This window comes from Myotis nattereri (genome assembly GCF_964212035.1).
Source record: "Myotis nattereri genome assembly, chromosome: X".
Classification (NCBI taxonomy): Eukaryota; Metazoa; Chordata; class Mammalia; order Chiroptera; family Vespertilionidae; genus Myotis; species Myotis nattereri.
In genome coordinates, this window is record NC_138078.1 from 102,230,936 (window position 1) to 102,244,650 (window position 13,715).

General features: G+C 40.0%; 1 protein-coding gene across 2 annotated transcripts in view; it reads right to left on the reverse strand.

Annotated features, from left to right (window-relative positions):
- DCX (doublecortin) overlaps positions 1-13,715 on the reverse strand; it is a 154,761-nt gene that overhangs the window by 137,819 nt on the left and 3,227 nt on the right. For both annotated transcript variants that reach the window (XM_081115371.1, XM_081115372.1), the window contains exon 3: positions 6,335-6,675. In XM_081115371.1, the coding sequence (XP_080971497.1) occupies positions 6,335-6,675 (341 nt within the window). The remainder of the gene's footprint in view (positions 1-6,334; positions 6,676-13,715) is intronic.

Below are 13,715 nucleotides of genomic sequence, written 5' to 3' on the forward strand. Positions count from 1 at the left end.
GTTGGCTCTTGGAGAGCTGAAGGCCAGAGAATATAAGTAAGGCCAGATGTGACTTGAGGGGGCAGAGATGATGGAGGGAAAGATAAAATGGCTACATAGGCCCAGTAAAGACCTTGGGAAAAGCATTCAACATTTCCAAGGTTAAATCCAACTTGTCTTCCTGTGTTTCCTGCAATTGCTTTTGTGCTTGCAGCACCCAGTTATTTAGTATAACAAGATAGAAGGGACAAGTCTTTCCTGGAATACTTAGCAGTGGTTCAAATATTCTTTGTGTTCTCATTTTCCTATTCCACCATCTATGGTTGAAAACATTTCTTAAATCTCCTGTTCTAGCTTTCAAGGCTATAGGTATTTTTGAAATCAGCTCAAACCTCTTTTTTTTTTTGGTTGGTTTGTTTTTGGGGTTTTCTTGTTTTGTTTTGTTATTCTGAGACCTAAAATTCCTGGTGCAAGTAGTTAGTAATAGAAGGATATAGACAGAAACACAAAATAAATTCATCCAATTAAAAATTGGCCTAACAAAGCTAACACAAATAATACTAAAGGCTACAGTTATCCCTTAGGTATTTATCTTGAGGCAATAGAGAGTCTTTGACGGCACAGATCCTGGATGTGGACAAAACTGAGACTAGAGGTGCCAATAAGTGAAGCATGAAAATAGATGGTGTAAGGACCAGCTGTATGCCTGTGTAAGATAACAAAAAGCTGGAAGTCTATTGTTAAAGCTCTGCATCACCAAGAGAAGCACCATACTCTGTGCTTTACAGAAATGATTTTAAGGCTAGACCATTTATCTGAGTCAGCAAGTGAACCAGAAATTTGAATTCAAGCGTTTATGCATTTATGATCTTTAAGCATAAAGATCAATGTGTGACTTGATTATAGAAATTGATAGTTTTGTAATTTTGTCAACATACCACAACTACTGCAGCTGCCAAGAAATCAAAAAAAAAACCTCAGCTGAGTGTGAGCATACATCCTAATACAATCCTGTTTTCCCTGACCTCCTAGAAATCCATTGTAGCCTGTGGGAGTATTAGGACCCTACAAACTACTCCTAATTACATTAGCAACTTCTTATTGAGTTGAGAAACAAATTAGGACTCCTTCCTACTGGTGATGGTTAGCTTCCTGACTACACAAACCACAATATCTCAGAGGCAAGAAATCAGGAAACCAGTCTTCTATATGACAAAACATAAGCCCTGAAAAGACCAAGGGCTCCAAAGCACATCTTAACAAAATAGGAACAGAAAGAGATGAGAGCCTTGTCTGCAGATTGTTTGTCAATAAATGTAAGCCAATCAGTCAAATGGTACACATGAGAACAGAAGCAACAATAAATCTGATATAATCAACCGGGCTGTTTTAAACAGAGAAGGAGAAAACCACTTGTTCTGGTTTATCTGGTATCCAGTTAGAGCAAGATGCAAGACAGAAACCAAGTGATGGCCTAGATTTCATGTTAAAACATTTAATAACAAATAGTCTTGGCCTTACTTTCTCCTTTCTGTCTGGTGCCTCATTTAGCCAAAGACAGGCTAAACCAAATCTGATTTGAGCAAGTCCAAGCCATTGCAACACATGTGCCTTCAGCCTGCATAGAGAAAGACCATATTCCTAAGTAGTAAAAATACCCACCAGTAATCAAAGTGACTGACAGATGTTAACATTAGAGTTGTCATCACTAAAATTGGAAAATGGGCTGGGATCCAAAATTTTGAGCTTGGCACCAATGTTCAGTATACTCAGAATCTATTTTGTAATTAGGTTTGTCCCTGCACCCCCAAATATAGTTATTTAATGTCCTTGTTGTAACCACACAACAATGTTTAATTTGTGGGGTATCCCATACATACCAATCTTACCTGTGAGGTTTGGGTAGTTATATCTCAATCATTCATCATCTTGTGTTAACAGCATTTCCTAGTGTGCTCTGCAGAATATATGTGTATATATAGTCCATCATATATATATATATATATATATATATATATATATATATATATATCCCATAATGTATATATTCCATTATATATACATATATATTCATATATATATATATTTCACAAAAGGTGTTTGTGGTTAAATAATTCTGGAAGTAAATTAAATGTGCTTCCTTTCTGCAGGACTTCGCAGAACACTTAATGTGCCAAAAAGCACCATGAATCTCTAAGAAAGGCATATATTTTGCAGCATTTTACAACCTTATTTGACCACAGAACCCTTTATGAGGAGCTTCTAGGGTCAGGAAGGTAGAGACAGTTCTTAGAATATACTTTGGGAAATATTGCTTGAAAAGTCTCCCTTCAGTGACTTCCAAGTAAGTCAAGGATAGAAATCATCTGGGTAGAATATCCACTCCTTTGGAAGGTCCCTATCTCTTCAGATAGACAAAAGGAACGTGTCTGGGCTATTGAAAGCAGAGGGCCTCTCAGAACATCTCAGAAAATCTACCTTGACCATCTAAGAATCTCTTTATGTCAGTTCATTGAATCAACAAACATTTTACTAGTAGATCATCCACAATGTATCAGGAGCTGAGCATTAAAAAAAGTTAAGATTGCTTTAACTTTGCATAGTGGAGACAGTTTTCAGAGATAACATAACATGAACCAGGTGTTAAAATATAACTCCCAGGGGTTGGAGTAGATAGTGAGAGACATTTTAAAGAGAAGGAAAGTATCAACAGTGGCACTGATGCCTGACAAGGCATTGTTCTGCTCCCTTGAGCACTGCTCTTTAGCATTTTTGTACACACACCATATCATACACTGGCATTGTGTAACTTGTTTCCGAAAGAAATGGGAGCCAATGTTTGAAGTAGTTGGAGAGGGATTGTCACTCTGTGTAGACTGCTGTAGGATAAAAATCCACCCATCACTAGACTGTAGCTTGCTTACCTAGGAGGTGAAAGTGTCTCTTTATTTATTATTAGGAGTAGTCACAGAATGCCAAGGTATGGTATATCTCCACAAAAAATGTTGGAAATTCAATCTAAGAATGATGGAGATAAAGTAAAGGGGAGAGAACTTTATCTATTATATATATTAGGGGCCCAGTGCATGACATTTGTGCACTGGGGGGGGGGTCTCTCAGCCCAGCTTGCCCACTCTCACAGACTGGGAGCCCTTAGGGGACGTCCCCATGGGGAGGGGGCCTAAGCCACAGTCTGGCCTCCCTCTGCAGGAGGTGACAGGGCTGGTCAGGGGAAGGCGCCAGACCCATCGCCCCGCTGCTGCAGCCACTGCCAGCCACCACAGCTGCCAAGGTGTTTTCATCAACACAGATTCCAGTCCCTTCACCATGAAAAAATAACTTTCTTTAGGCATTTTCCAGATGTGTCTTTCATAGGATATGACATTTCTTTCTTTCTTTCTTTTTTATCCAAAAAAAGTTTTGGATAAAACTTTAAAACAAATTTAGGAAATGTCATTGGTTATGCTACTAAAGAACCACCTATATTAATGAGGATATGTTTCCATTGATTTTTAGAGAGTGTGGAAGAGAGAGGGAGAGACAGAGAGAAACATCAATGTGAGAGGGACACTTTGATTGGTTGCCTCCTGCATGAGCCCTGACCTGAGCCCCGGCCAGGGAGGAGCCTGCAATCTAGGTACATGCCCTTGATCATAATTGAACCCAGACCCTGCGGTCTGCAGGCCGAAGCTCTATCCACTGAGCCAAACCAGCTAGGGAGGATATGACATTTCTTAGCCCCTCCAGCAGCAGACCTTCGTTTTTTCCTCCAGGAGTGTGGTGGAAAAACCCTAGATCACCTTCTTGGATTCTTATAATCCAAGTTACCAAGAACACTGCAAGTGGCGGCATACAGGGAGCTTAGCCAATGAGCAGTCAGAAAAGGTGTTTATGCTTGAACTGGTTTGGATCAGTGGATAGAGCATCAGCCTGCAGACTGAAGGGTCCCAGGTTTGATTCCTGTTAAGGGCATGTACCTTGGTTGGAGAGTGTGCAGGAGGCAGCTGATCGATGTTTCTCTCTCATTGATGTTTCCAACTGTCTATCCCTCTCCCCACTTCTCTGTAAAAAAATCAATAAAATATATTTTAAAAAAAACATGAGGGCACATTGGGGGGATAAGGACACATTTTAAATATTTTATTTAATAAAGGGGAAAAAATTATGAAAAAAAACGGAAAAGAAAAAGTGTTTCCTCTGCAGCTCATGAGCAGAGCACCCCCTGTGTTGTGTCCACTGGGCTAGGGGCATGTCCCCACTGGCCGGGCGGGGGGGGGTGACCCATGCCCCTAAGGCCGGCAGCCATCCTCGCGCATTGTGGGCTCCGGGCTTGGGGGTGTACAGAGACCCCAGGCCACGTGCGTGGCGGCCGCCGGGTCTCCACATGCTCTCAAGGCTGGCAGCCAGCCCCACACATTGTGGGCGCCAGGCTGGGGGACGTGGACCCAGGCCGCTGCTTGGTGCTGGTGCATGTGCAAGCAGCCACAGGGCGGGAACATCTGCTTGGTGCCTGCTTCCGTAGGCCCGGAGTGGCCAGGGGCATTCTTGGACCCTGGCCGCTCAGGGCCTACACATGGGCCTACAGGCTAGGAGCGGTCTGAGTCCCCAAAATGTTCCTGGGACCCAGTCCACTCAGTGCCTGTGTATGCAAATTGATCCACCATCTTTGTCAGGTTAATTTGCATACTCACTCCTGATTGGCTGGTGAGCATTGCAGAGGGATGGCCAATTTAAATGTTTCTCTTTTATTATATAGGATATATATATATATATATATATATATATATATATATATATATGAAAATGTCTGGCAATTTACACATTTATCTCATTTAATGATGAATTTATGCATACATATTTATATCATATGTCTTATTTTAAGAAGTACTTTCATATTCATGATTTCCTTTAATCCTTATGAGAATCCTGTGAGCATGGGTAGGGCAGTTATGATTAGCCCCTTTGTTCAAACGCTAATGGTATTTTATAAGTTAGAAAGTAATCCACACTTGTCTTCTCTTATGGGGGACACGCATTCTCTTTAGAGCCAACAGATCCAGCCACTGTTCCAATTCCTTTAGAACATTTTTTGTTATATATTTACAGCTCTCTGTGCTCAAGAGAATGGTGCATCTGTCTGAAGGAGACGCCTGACTGCATTCTTTCCCAGATATTAATATAGGTGGTACTTTAGTAGCATAACCAATGACATGAAGAACCTGATTTGGAAGAGAGCAGATGGCAGCATCTTTCTTGGGCTAATTTTAGGATACTGAAACAGTTCTTTTCTCACACAAACCATCACTGGAACCTAAATAAAATAGCTATGTCACATGGATAAGGAAGAGAGAAAAAAATGTGTAGTGTGAGGCAAGGACAATGAAACAGAGATTTCCATGCCTCCCCCAGATCTCACTCTTTTCATAGAATACAAGGGTCACTTCAACTTCTTTTCAACAAACTGATGCTGAATACCAATGTGAGGATATCTCAGAAGAAATGAGTCAGGAAAGGTCATTTCCAGTCACATGCATTGAACAACTAAGGTTGCATCATGTAATAAATAAATTCATATACATAAGAATGTAGGACCTAGGTCAGTGATGGCAAACCCTTTGAGCTCGGCGTGTCAGCATTTTGAAAAACCCTAACTTAACTCTGGTGCCGTGTCACATATAGAAATTTTTTTTTATCTTTGCAACCATAGTAAAACAAAGATTTATATTTTTGATATTTATTTTATATATTTAAATGCCATTGAACAAAGAAAAATCAACCAAAAAAATGAGTTTGCGCCCTAGCTGGTTTTGCTCAGTGGATAGAGCGTCGGCCTGCAAACTGAAGGATCCCAGGTTCGATTCTGGTCAAGGGCACATGCCCAAGTTGTGGGTTCAATCCCCAGTAGGGGGCATGCAGGAGGCAGCTGATCAATGATTCTCTCTCATTATTGATGTTTCTCTCTCTCTCTCCTTCTCCCTTCCTCTCTGAAATCAATAAAAATACATTTAAAAAAAATGAGTTTGTGTGCCACCTCTGACATGCGTGTCATAGGTTTGCCATCACTGACCTAGGTTATAACGAATCTTCTCTTAGAAGATAAGAAAGCTGAGGCTACGTAACCATTTTACTTAGTAAGAAATAATCAGATTTAATTTCAAAGCCTCAGATTCCAGGTCCATTGATTTGTCTGCTGAAAAGACTTTCTTCCAAAATGAGACATAAAATATCAGATAGTAATTATGAGAGGTGGAGGAAGAGTCCCCTAACCAGAAATTATGCCTGAGGTATAAGATGATCATCCAAGGATTTAGAACAAATGAGAAGAAAAGTAGTCTGAAAAAAAAAAAAACCCTACCTGTTTTCCATCCAGAGTGTAGAGTTTTTTGACAACCCCAGTCTCTAGTTTGATGGCTTCAGTGATATCAGTGAGGACTTGCTCAAAAGAGTGGGCTGTCTTCTTGTTCAGAAGCACACGCACAGCCTTCCGAGGTTTCACCCCACTGCGGATGATGGTCACCAGCTTGGGGCGCACAAAGTCTTTGTTCTCCCTGGCCTGGGCACTGTTGCTGCTAGCCAAGGATTGGGGGGCTTTCATGTTGGCAGATGTCTTCACATTGACAGACCAGTTGGGATTGACATTCTTGGTGTACTCCACCTTTTTAAAGAAGTTGTCTGAGGAACAAACATAGCTTTCCCCTAAGGGAAGAAATAAGTGGTGATTAGTTTAATAGTAGGTATATGGACTATTCTAACCAAACTAATACACACTAATCTTGGAGTAGGACTTTTGGAGAAGTGGTAATAATAACCAACCTTAGGTACAATTCCTAACAGGGCTTTCTAACAACTTGGCTCATTCAAATTCAAGAGCGAGTAATCAGAAACACATTATTCATTATAATGGCATACCTTTTTGGAAAATCCTATAAAATGATTTTCCCCAGGACAAGGAACACACCTAAGCATAATCTAACAAGTAGGGTTCTTAAGCTTGATACAGTTTTATTAGAATTGAAATGTTTATTTCTAAGATGTTTTTAACATCTAGGGGCATTACCACAGTGTTTCTCACATGTACATCTTATTTAATGTTCCTGTACTATTTCTGGACTCATAGACCTGCTCCATTGTTGTATTATAAACCTAGGATAACTTTCAAAGTTAATACATTTTTATTACACACACACACACACACACACACAGAATATTCCTTGTGTCTGCAAGTCATAGCTTTTGCTTGAGAAATACTCTTCCTTGTTTTCACCACCCACACCTCATCTTTCTATTTTCCCAAATGCTGCACTGTGTAGTCAGGGCTGTCTTCACCAGTGCTCACCCTTGGCTGCTGCAAGTAATGAGGTGAAGATGTGAGAATATATTATACTGCCTGATTTATGGATTGGAGGGATCTAGTGTAAATTTCACATGTACCTGAGGCTAGAGGAAATGACTAATACAGCGGAAGAAACACAGGGGTCAGAGGCAAAAGGAGGGATTAGTCACTTGGGACTAGAAACTGGAATTTCTGAAGAGAGGTAGACTCAGCCTGGGGGAAAGAGTATTGGAAACTGGTGAATTTGTTGAGTAAAATACATTTGCCTCAAGGTATACAGAAGTTCATCCAGAGGTCAAGCCGCAGAAAATCATTGGCATTTGATCAGGCTTAACCTGTCAGTAATAACTCTAAATAAATAAGTAATTAGGTAAATAAATAAATAAATAAATAAATAAATAAATAAATAAACCTACCAACTCTAGCCAGTGCAAGGGAAGCATTAAACACAATTATAGTCTGATGGCTCTTCTTCCTTTGGTTTCAGCAGGACAAGCATGCAGAGACATTCAAAAACACCAGGCTGATAATTCACTCCCTTTGCAAATATTGATCACTTTGCTGTACCATCAAATTCTTTAAGCCACGTTAATTAATAAATTACTCAGTTAATGCTGAGAGAAGATTGAGTAAGAATCTCTAGGGCACATTTGAGGACATTTATGAGGGTGTGTGGAAGGGGAGAATAAGTGGCTTCCAACGTATGCACAGTGGCCTCCAACACATCTCCAAATCCCAGAAGCTGCTAGTGTTCACTCCTGCTTTGTATGCAAGCACAGGCACCCTGTTGCACACACGCACACACGATAGGGTGTTCAAAGACCACAGCCAAAAGAAACCCTAATTTCTCTGGCTCCCTTGTTGACTAATCCTAACCAAACCCAGTTCAACTACTAGACTCTAGGGTCTTTAATTTGTGATTTAAAAGGATGAAAGGTGTGCTTTTCAATTCCCTCATATATTTACAGCCAATATCCCCTACATCTTAGAAACAGCCTATTGCCTTAACAGTTTCACTGGCACATTCCAAGAGGCCATGGTCATTATGTCAGATGTTTTCCATAACTTGTCATACACTTTAAAACTCTGTTAGACAACTGGTGGTGTAGAAATGTGTGAAGCTATATATTTATGATTTCACTCATCTACAGTCTCTTCTGGACAGTCAGCTGTGTAGCCCTATTAGGACTCTGTACTTTTTTTTGCTCCCATCTCTTAAACCTCTTAAGCCTCTGAACTATGAGTATGATTAAGCACCCCGAGATGCAAATGAACATGATGGTAGAGAGCTATGGTATCATATGGCACCCAAGAACTTTCCAAAGGGTCCGGCTCTCAGCCAAATCTACGTTAAGCACCTTCCAAAAGTACATTTCAGTCTCTCCACTCTCTCTCCTTTGGCCCCAATATGGAGTAATGGAAAAAGAGCAGCTGTTTTGATGTCAATCAGCATGAGATCCCCAGTACTTCCTACTTGTGTATTGTTGGGCAAGTTACCTAACCTCCCTTGGCTTCAATTACTTCTCTGCAAACTGGGGATGATAATAACAATCCTTATCTCCTAAGGTTGTTCAGAGGCACAAGTCAGATGACGTATGTAAAGTGCTGAGCTCAGAGCCTGGTACATAGTAAGCACTTGATAAATTCTAGCTATACTAGTGACATCTGAGTTCCTTCTAAAGGTCTATAAGAAATTTCTTTTTCTTTTTTCCATCCCAAATAAGCTTTACCATAACAAACCTGTTATGGTAATTAAATGTTAAAGAAATAGGTGCCCACCACTGAGGACTCTCTAATTCTACTACTGGAAAGACATCAAATGTGCTATTTCTCTAGACCCAGGTTTCCTTGTTCTGATTTTGCAAATGTCTGCAACATCTGCTGCCAGAGTTCTGTATTTCCTGTATATCCAGTTGCCTGGCACTTGGAGCTGGGTGAGGTGTGTTGTACCTTTACACAGCTGGGTTCCCATTCTGCCACAGCTTCCAAGGGCCATTTCCCGCCCATTGGGAACCAAAAGGAAAGCTGGCTTTAGAGAGCATGCAAGGTAACAATTTGCTGGAGTTGACAAAGTGCTTTAGTATGAGGGATTAAGGAAATGAAGTCATGGAAGTACAGCTGAAAAGGCAAGAAGGGAATAAGATGTGGGTTCAAGATGATCTAATGTCTACCTCCCTTCACTTTCAGGATGGCTCCATTTTCAAAAATATTAAACATTTTTTCAGTGTGAAATACTTCTGCCTGGGCTTTCTCCTTTTTTCTGGGGCTTCATTACTCAAGAAGAAACATATTAAATGATACTTCATGGTATTATCATACCTACTAATGATGCATCTCTCCCAGTTATCCTAAGATCCTCCTCTTTGGCAATGTGCTTGCTTTAGTAGTCAGAGGATAAATTAGCGAGAAGATGGTCTCCTCTCATTGGAATAAATGAACTATGGCAAAGAAACTGAATCATAGCTAAGGTCACCATACAGCTCAGATTTTCTAAAAAGACTGTCTCAATTATAAATATTTTGTCCCCTGTTCTGCATAATAATGCTCAAAATGTATACCCCTAAAATTGTTCTGGACACTCACATACAAGAAATTGAGGAAAGATCTGGGCAAGATAAGAGGGAAGGAGAAAGATTCAACAATGAACACTGAGCAAGACAAAAGAAAATGTCATTCATGGACTTCCTTTGTTGGGAATACAGCTAATAAAGGCCAGTTTCTATATGACTTTGCTAAGACCCTTAGTGTAACCAAGGATACGTGGGAAAGCTGACATCAATAACCTAACTTTGGTCCCAAATTTTCCCCTTGCTACTTTCAGTATGTAGAAGCAGACAGTAGACTAGAGACATTAGACAAAGGAGTGCCACAAGGCCAGAGTGATTATTAAATGATTGCTTTTTTATTTAATTTTAGCTATATATTTAATAATGTGGCAATTTAAAAACATAGCATGTTCTATGCTCCATTATTCCTTTTATCTACAAAGCAAAAAACTAAAACAAGGAGTTCTGCATTCCTATGAACTCCCACCACTGTAATTAGCTGTAGGGGACCATCAGGATAACCTAATCCAGTATTTCCCAAGTCTAAGTGCTCATAAGAATCACCTGGGGAGATTTGTAAGCAGCACATACACTCTGGAGCCCTAGCCCTGGGGCTTCTAACACAATAGATCATTCTAGGGTGTGGGCCAGGAATTTATATTTTTCTAAAGCTCTAAAACAGAGGTTCTCAACCTGTGGGTTGCGACCCCTTTGGCGGTCGAACAACCCTTTCACAGGGGTCACCTAAGACCATCCTGCATATCAGATATTTACAATATGATTCATAACAGTAGCAACATTACAGTTATGAAGTAGCAATGAAAATAATTTTATGGTTGGGTCACAACATGAGGAACTGTATTTAAAGGGCCAGAAGGTTGAGAACCACTGCTCTAAAAGATTCTTAAAGACAGCCAGGTATGGGAACCACTAGCCATTCCAAACCCTCACTAGCATATTCATCATCATTACTATTTTTACATCATTAACAATAATGGTACCTTATAGCTATAGTTTTACTTTGTCATTGTGTTTCCATACCCATTATCTGTTTTTATTCTCATAACCACTATAATAGATATAGAAGTTAGATGTTACTAGTTTCATTTTATAGATAAGTATATTATACTAGAGGCCCGGTGCATGAAAATTCTTGCACTGGGGGGGAGTGAGTCCCTCAGCCCAGCCTGCATCTTCTCATAGTCCAGGACCCCCTGGAGGATGTGCGACTGGGGAGTAGGCCTAAGCCATTAGTCAGACATCCTTAACGCTGCTGCAGAGTGGGAGAGGCTCTCGCCACCGCCGCTGTGCCGACCAGCCATGAGCCAGTTTCTGGCTGAGTGGCGCTCCCCCTGTGGAAGCACATTGACCACCAGGGGGCAGCTCCTGTGTTGAGCATCTGCCCCCTGGTGGTCATTGTGTGTCATAGTGACCAGTTGTTCCACCATTAGGGTCAATTTGCATATTTCACTTTTATTATATAAGATATTCACACTCTACATAGTCCTGTAATTCACCAGGGAGTATTACCACTGCACCTAGGAGTGGTAAATGAGAGGAGTTCAATATAGCAAGACTCAAAAGGATCAAAAGAAAAGGAAGCTACAGCCTTCAAAATTGCATGTATACTTATTACAATAAGTATATTATAGTAAGTATACTATAAAATGTGCTCTATATATATATGGAATATTCCTCAATAAAAAATTTAAGTGTTGAAAGATGGTATAGTATGGGTAAGCCTTGTCAACAGTTTTCCAAGTGAAAGAAGCCAGTCATCAAAAAGTACATCGTGTATGATTCAATTTATATAAAATGTCCAGAACCGGAAAATCTATAGAGACATAAAGTAGATTCATTGTTGCTTAGGTCTGGAGAGAACAGGGGAAATAGTGGCAGCTAATTGCTACACAGCTTCTTTTTTAAAATATATATTTTATTGTTGATAATATTACAGATATCTCCCGTTTCCCTCTCCCCCTTTTACATGGTTTCTTTTCAGGGTGATCAAAATTAGATTATCATGATGGTTGCACCACTTGGTAAATTTTCAAAAAATCATTGAATTGCACACATAAATGGGTGAAATTTATGGTATGGAAATTGTACCTTAGCAAAGTTGTTTTTTTAAGATAAGTTATTTTAAAGAGAACATTAGTCATAGTGATAATGAGGACAAACGTATAGTCATGTAGCTAACCAGCCATAAAGTAGGATGACTCAAACAGCAATTGCTACCCTTTATTCAGTGCTACTGTGTGCCAGGCAGAATACTAAACTCTTGATAGCCATTGTCTTATTTAATTGTCAAAGCAGTTATTCCCACTTTGCAGATGAGTAACTGAGGCTCAGGACATCAAAATAGTTTCCCCAAAGTCACAAGCTAACAGTTAACAGATATTGGATTTGAAACAAATCTGAATCTAAATATTTCTGTTGCCATTATTATCTTCTGCCTCTAAGACTATAATCCAATGCCCCTGATTCTTCACCCAGGGATCTTTCTAAACATTTTCAATTTGAAATCTCATAGGAAGCCATGTATATGATTTTTTAAAGCTTTCATTCAACTTCTTCCAAAAGTTACCAAAATGAGAGACTTCTGCCCTGTGTTCCTATATGGGGACTTACAAAGGACAAAAAGGGAAGAAAAATACCCCTTTTATTTACCCTCCTTATGGCAATGCCCCTTTTTTTCTCGCTCTGGTAGTGGAAAAACCAGTCACATTTACCAACATTATCCGAGAGATACCCCATAATTTCCTTGTCTAAGTGGGCAGTACTCAGGGGAGGGGGGTGGCAGCAGTGAGGGCCACTGCAGCTTGTGGTTGTAGATGACATGAATAAATGCAATTGAGACGTATTCATACTCTACATAGCCCAGTAATTCACCAGGAAGTGTTATCACTGCACCCAGGAGTGGTAAATGAGAGGAGTCCAATCTAGCAAGATTTAAGAGGATCAAAAGAAAATGAAGCTCCAAAATTACATGCATTACTTATACTGAACTGAGATTATAACACACACACACACACACACACACACACACACATTTTGGGGTGGGGAATCAAAGACCAACATCTTATACTTGAGTAAGACATGTTAAAAATAGATTGGGAGGGGGGGAGGATCTGTGCATGACAACATTCTTTTATCAAACACAAGACCATTCTAATTCTTGCTTTAAATGCAATGTCACTTGGCTCAGAAGTCTGTGGTAGTGTCAATTATGGTCTTTGAAGATCACAGCTAGTGAAAATGAGGACATATTGGTGATGTGGGTTGCTTTGTGAAAATTATTACAGAATAAAACCCTCCAATTTGACTCAAATGTGTATTTTACAGTGACAAAAGACAAACATTTTATTGATTATTCTGTTGGACAGCTCCCTCAATCTAGCTTGAAGCCCTTCTTCCAGTTTGCCCTGATTCTCCTTTATTTTAAGATATACACTAGGATGGCTAATCCTTCAATGCTCAGAAAAAGCCTAAGATTAACCTCTACCTGGCCATTTAGCACATGATCAAATAACCTAAGCCTCCTCAGCATTGTTTTCCAAGGTCAGTTAGTTATGTAGAAAAACCTTGGACTTGAACCATAAGACCTAAATCTAGTAGCCATATAGACACTGTATCTTATAAGTAACTGGTCCTAAATTACTTGACCTTAATTTGGAAAAAGCAGCTACTTGCAAGAATGTGATCTCATACAAGGGAAGCCCTCATGCTCCTTTGTCTGGGAACACAAGAAACCTAGAAGCAGTGAAGCGGAGGCGGAGCACTCTCACACCAAGTCATTGAATGTGCTGTTTCTGCTTCCTTGTTGGCTGTTTCATAATTGATTTCCCTAGGGATCT